This window comes from Hemibagrus wyckioides, linkage group LG14 (assembly GCF_019097595.1).
Source record: "Hemibagrus wyckioides isolate EC202008001 linkage group LG14, SWU_Hwy_1.0, whole genome shotgun sequence".
Taxonomy (NCBI): domain Eukaryota; kingdom Metazoa; phylum Chordata; class Actinopteri; order Siluriformes; family Bagridae; genus Hemibagrus; species Hemibagrus wyckioides.
The window spans coordinates 1,561,530-1,567,719 of record NC_080723.1 but is presented as its reverse complement, the minus strand read 5'-3'; the positions used below and the strand labels follow the sequence as shown (position 1 = coordinate 1,567,719).

The 6,190-nt window shown below is 39.5% G+C and overlaps 1 protein-coding gene across 1 annotated transcript; it reads left to right on the top strand.

Moving 5' to 3' along the window:
* Nucleotides 1-420: 420 nt before the first annotated feature.
* On the top strand, nt 421-4,738 carry anxa2a (annexin A2a). The gene is made up of 13 exons (XM_058407968.1): nt 421-638; nt 1,557-1,614; nt 1,704-1,797; nt 2,241-2,335; nt 2,411-2,524; nt 2,628-2,718; nt 2,802-2,881; nt 3,076-3,135; nt 3,233-3,326; nt 3,426-3,521; nt 3,646-3,704; nt 3,959-4,081; nt 4,202-4,738. Exons 1-13 carry the CDS (start codon nt 436-438, stop codon nt 4,259-4,261), a joined length of 1,227 nt encoding a protein of 408 aa, XP_058263951.1. The 5' UTR covers nt 421-435; the 3' UTR covers nt 4,262-4,738.
* Nucleotides 4,739-6,190: the final 1,452 nt, after the last annotated feature.

Below are 6,190 nucleotides of genomic sequence, written 5' to 3'. Positions count from 1 at the left end.
AGGGCGTCTGCTAAATGACAGAAATGTGAATGTAATGCTTTGATGAAATGGCTGCAGTTTTCTTCCAGACTGTTATGTATCTGATGTTCTTACCTTTAGGAGCTAATGTGTAGTTTGAAACCTGCTATTACAAGACTTTTTGTTTTGCTCTCCTCTCATGAGCTGTAATCAAACACTAAATGTGTATTTCGGTCTCTGGGTGGGACAAAAACGGTAAACAATGCAGTGTACAGACACCTATATTTACCTTCAGTGAGAGTAGATTATTAGTAAACATTAAAATAATAATCATGTTAATTAAGTCGTGCATAGGCTTAGTATTAATCTTCCTCAGGATTTCCTTTCTTATTCATAATACTTACTCATAAATTACACAACTGGGTTCTTAAGATGTAGTTCTGCTTCATGTTAAGAGTGTCAGTTGGTCATAATGTAATGAGCCTTCCCCAGAAGGCCCGTGTTATGCTAGATCATGGAGGATTCTCTCAAATCATCAGGCGGAGTTTCTCCTGCTGTGTACTCGAGGAGGCGGCACTAAAGGGAGGGGACGACTCCTGGCAGATCCTGTGGTATTTAACTACCACACCCTTTTCACTTCTCATAGCTGGAACTCTTCTGTGCAGCATCTGCGTACTTGGGTAAGTTCAAACCCCAAAACCTAATGAAGTATTTCTGTGATATCCTGAAAGTGCTGTAGCAGTTGTGTAGTGTACAAAGGGAAAAAATGTTGCATTGGCAGCCTCGTCGATGCCGTTCCTTCCTGCTGATGTGCTGTAGTTAAAGCTACAGTGCTGATTTTTTGTAGGAAGAACATATAAGACATTTCTTCATGAGGAAGGAAGTCTCGGTTGAGAAATGTTTTAAACATTTGAAAAATTTTTGCTTTTTTCTGCTTCAGGGAGCAGAAGTAGACTTGGCATTATTGTGTCTCACATGAGTCTCTGTCACTCTCTCTCTCTCTCTCTCTCTCTCTCTCTCTCTCTCTTTCTTGTTCTCTCTCATTCTCTTTAAGGGTGTGTCCTTACAAGAGTCTGCAATAACAGCATGCATATTACCAAAAGTCATAAAGACCAAAGAACAGCAGTAAATTAATACAGCTTTAAAAGCCTTATCGTCACATTAATCCCATGCTATTGCATCTTGTTATAGTAAGGCTGTGCTTTTACTGTTTGTTTGGTTTCTATGCAACTAAGGCTGTTGAATTTAGACTTCTTTGAACAATAGCCAGGAAGTGAAAGAGAACCTGGCAGTATTCTCATGGGCTTTCCTCTGGACCTCTGTTCCACCGAGAAATCACAGCTTCCATGTAGATTTTGTATTATTCACAAGCAGACCCATGACTCAGGGAAGCACCTACTTCTGAGTCAACACAGCCCTATTTGTGCTAGACCTTTGTGCTAGAACTAGGAGTTTTGGAGCATGGCGTTATTAACGTCACCCTTCGCCTCCTTCGGCTTGATTGCATCATTCTCTGTTCTCACTTCAACTTTCTTATTTTTAAATGATATGAATGTAACCCTTTAACTGAATTACAAGCTACACTTCGTCTTTTGCAGGACGTCTAAGATGTCTTTGGTAACCGAATTCCTGGGTCAGCTGACCCTTAACTTTGGGGTAGGTTTTCTTCAGATTAAAGGAAACTCATTTCTGACCATTCAAGTCCAGTGTCTTAACACTCTGCTCATTTTAACCTCCCACTTCAGTCGAGCGAGCCCACCTACCCCACTGTGGTTCCTGCAGCTGATTTTGATCCGGACAAAGATGCTGCCAGAATAGAGACAGCTATCAAAACTAAAGGTGAGGGGAAAAAAAAAACTCTTTCTCCTGGTCTCTCTGGTTCCTGTTAAAGAACATTTTTAGACGTGACTGCAGTATTCACTTGACTGAGTTTACCCAAGACTGAACATTGGCCAGAATCAGGAGCCTTTATGAGTCATCATCCTGTGTGGAAGCTCTTACCCACGTATGGAAAGTTCTGGGTGAGGCTTTTGTAGCTGTAGTCTACAATCAACTGAACACATGCTCACTAATGCGTTTCTCTCTCTCTCTCTCTCTCTCTACCAGTGGAAAATTCCAGTATAGAATAGGGATATTGTGTCATTTCAGCAAAATATGTCTCGATTCTACAACCACAGCCATGTTCCCTCAATTATCCTGGAATGCTAAAATGTTTATAACTGTATAAAATAGTATTAAAGATTTTAGTAAAAAAAATAATAAACACTCATTGTGTATCTTAGGTGTGGACGAAAAGACCATTATTCAAATCCTCACCAAACGGACGTATAGCCAAAGACGAGAAATTGCCTTTGCATATGAGAGGAGAGCCAAGAAGGTCAGAACAATTCTTTTTCAGTTTTTAAATAACAGAATTATTTTTACTAAAAACATTTGGTTTATTCGTGTGCAGGATATGATTTCTGCCCTGAAGGGGGCACTGTCTGGCTCACTGGAGACCGTAATTTTGGGCCTGATGAAGAGCACCGCTCAGTATGATGCCTCTGAGATTAAAGCCTCCATAAAAGTAAGCTCTGACCCACGCTTCAATCCATCAGCAGGATTAAACCCTGCATTTGTGTGTATAGTGTATATATATATACATTAACAGCTGTAACATGTCTGTGCAGGGTTTAGGAACAGATGAGGAGACCCTGATCGAGATCGTCTGCTCCCGAAGCAATGCAGAGCTCGTGGAGATAAAGAAAGTCTACAAAGAATGTAAGTGTGAGGAGTCAACGTTAGCTGGTGACAGATAAGGCAGGCAGGAACAGCAGCAAGTCAATGTGTGTGTGTGTGTGTAGTGTTCAAGAAGGACCTGGAGAAGGATGTGGCTGGAGACACCTCGGGAGACTTTGCTAAGCTGCTGCTTGCTCTAGTGGCGGTGAGGAACTGTCTGCTTTCTGTCCATCACAGACATGATGTTCCTTTAGCACACGGTTAAATGATCTGTTTCTTCTGCAGTCCTGTAGTTAAAGTTTGTGTGTTTTAATAAGTTACATGTGCTATATTAACAAGACAAATTGCTAAACCTGGGTAATAATGATTCTGAAGATTCTGAAATGATCTTCCCAACAGGCCAAGAGGGATGAGCCAAGTGCTGTAGTTGACTATGAGAAAATTGATGAAGATGCCAGAGTAAGTTATAGATGTCAGTTCAACGAATGAACACCTTCTAAAACGCGATCCATGCAAGTGTAAGAATTTCATATCTGTGCTTTCTTTTGCTTCCCAGGCACTTTATGAAGCCGGAGTGAAAAGGAAAGGCACTGATGTCAAAACCTGGATTAGCATCATGTCAGAGAGGAGTGTCCCTCATCTGCAGAAAGGTTCCTACACCCCTTACATTCACCTTCCTTTGCTATAAAAACAGAAATATCTCTCAAACAAAATATATATTTTGAATGGTATGTTTTATTTATCTCTAGTATTTGAGAGATACAAGAGTTACAGTCCCTATGACATGCAGGAGAGCATCAGGAAGGAAGTGAAAGGAGATCTGGAGAAGTCCTTCCTCACACTCGGTTAGACTCCTTCACTGACCACTGCGCATGCCTTCACAGAGGTGTTCTGGTATCAGAGAAATGGTACACTCTGTGTATAATAATGTATGTAAACTAAAACGTCTCCACCACTCTCTCTGTGCAGTTCAGTGCTTCGAAAACAAACAGCTCTACTTTGCCAACAGACTGAACGATGCCATGAAGGTAACTGCATTTTGTCCTTTTAAAAGGAAAAAAAAACATTCACTCATATCCATAAAAGTTTATCTTTGTGGTAATTTAGCTGCTGTTGTCACAGGATGCTTATTACATGAAGGTTACATCAGGCAGCACAGTTCTGTGTGTGTGTGTGTGTGTGTGTGTTTATATATCTCGGTGAGGACCAAGTGTAGGTTTATGTAAAGGCAGAGCATTAATTTGCTGCACTGAAAATTCTAAAAGGATTGTGTGTGTTTCAGAGTAAAGGTGCAAAGGAAAAAGTGGTGACAAGAATCATGATCTCACGCTGTGAGGTAGACCTTAAGAAGATCAGGTCTGAGTTCAAGGCCCAGTCTGGAAAGTCTCTGTACCAGACCATCTCTGTACGTTCATATTAATCACATGTATATACACACTGCATGTCTCTTACCCATAATCTGTCATTTAGAATCATCTTATCTCTGTGATGTTGTATGGTTTGTAATGGTTCTCTCTGTCTATAGGAGCATACTAAAGGAGACTATCAGCTGGCTCTGCTGAGTTTGTGTGCAGGAGATGAATAAAAAGGAGAAGGTCACTCTGGTTCCAGGATGGACGGATGCTGCGTTCCTCAGGAGCTCACTCATCTACTTAGCCCTCAGCTCTGATGTACTGTTCTAGCTTTAAGCATAGTATGTAATCTGTATGGATCAGTTTATTTTTTAACTGGACTCACAGTGTTCCAAAGACAAACTTGCTGTTATGTAGTCTTTAAGCATTTGAAGGAATGACTGATGAATGCTCAAATCCTGGTTTGGTAAACTTAACTATCTGAGTATGAGTATCTACAAAGAATAGTTGACCATTCCAACGCTTTTTTTTTCCTTGCTGTGTTTAGAGCCATGTCCTGAAGCAGTTCGTCTAGTTCACCACTAGAGTGCAGTAGAGCATCACAAGGCTTTGCTTCTAAGCCTCTTGCCCACAATCCTAAGCCTGTTGTTGCTATATTTTGCTGTTTTGACCTTTTTTTTGTTGTTGTTCAATAAATAATGCAAAAAATATTTCATCTCCAATAGTGTTTACACATTCTATCCCCTTGTTTCAAAAGGATCTAAAGCTTTTGTGCTCCTGATGAAACGGCTCACATGTCCATCCACACAGGCTTTGATTAGAGGGACTGATTTGTTACTTAAGGAAATCAGGCATCATATTCATTCCAAAACCATTTACATAATAATCACATAATACAGTAAGCATACCATCCATCTCCTCGGCATTATCTGCCACTGACTGCGAGTCTATTTGGTTGGGAATCTCCTTGGCTGACATGTTTTATGACAGTCATAAAACTCTGTTCACGCCGCCATGCCTTTGGAATGAAGCGCCTTTATTTAGATGGTTTAATCATTAGTGTGTTTTGCCGTGTTTGTTTGGTGCTAATTTTTTAATTAAAAGTGTTAATTTAACCTCCAGCTAAGATCATTAGCATAGCAGAAAGCGACTGGGGCTTTTGTGCTGTTGAGGCTGTTGGTCTCTGAGGGTGAGAGAGCAAAGCGAAGGCCTGACAGTGGAAAAACAGCAGCAGCAGCTCTACAGCATCCGACACACCACGCTTTCTGCAAGCAGATGGAGGATGAAGACCTCCGGAGGTGGTGTGACAGGTAAAAATGAATAATATCTTCTTCTACTGATTAGGCCCTCATTAATTAAGCCTTTGGTCTTTAAGGAGATGCTCGGTCTCTTGTGTTTTAATAAGCTCGGGGTTCAAGACCACAAGTAGCAAAGCAAAAGAGATGCTTTTCACATAACATCTATACCTCAACACACACACACACACACACTCATCACCACAACATGACACCAAAATATTCCACAACCATAATCATAATTTTAAACAGGATATAAAACTATATGCTAACTCAAATAACCGCTAAGCATGTTGGGAAACGAGCAAATCCTTAATTAGACTCAGGCCACTAGATTATAGCATGAAATCATTCTTAATCATTTAATATTGCTTATATTTATGACAAATGTCATTTATTTATTCATTTATTTTTACTTTGTCATACACTGACTGAAATTTATTTGTAATTATTAATATATATATATATATATATATATATATATATATATATATATATATATATATATATATATATATATATATATATATATATATATATATATATATGTACACTACCAGTCAAATGTTTGGACACACCTTTTAATTCAATGTTTTTTGTTTAGGGATTTATTTTCTACATTCTAGAACAATACTGGAGATTTCAAAACTATGAAATAACACACATGGACTTCAGTAATCCATATGTAATGACAACAAAAAACAGTCAGTTGTTGTTTTAAGACACGAAGGTCAGGTGTTCTGGAATAGTTCTTGCAAGAACAGTATTGTCAAGTGCATTTGCAAAACCCATCAAGCACCATGATGAAACTGGCTCACATGAAGACCATCCCAGTAAAGCAAGACCAAAACTGACCTCTGCTGCAGA

Excerpts from the sequence above, each read along its gene's own strand:
- anxa2a (XM_058407968.1), top strand. The coding sequence starts at position 436 with ATGAGCCTTCCCCAGAAGGCCCGTGTTATGCTAGATCATGGAGGATTC. Across the intron at positions 1,798-2,240 it reads GACAGCTATCAAAACTAAAG|GTGTGGACGAAAAGACCATT; the intron begins GTGAGGGGAAAA and ends TGTGTATCTTAG. Across the intron at positions 3,136-3,232 it reads AAATTGATGAAGATGCCAGA|GCACTTTATGAAGCCGGAGT; the intron begins GTAAGTTATAGA and ends TTTGCTTCCCAG.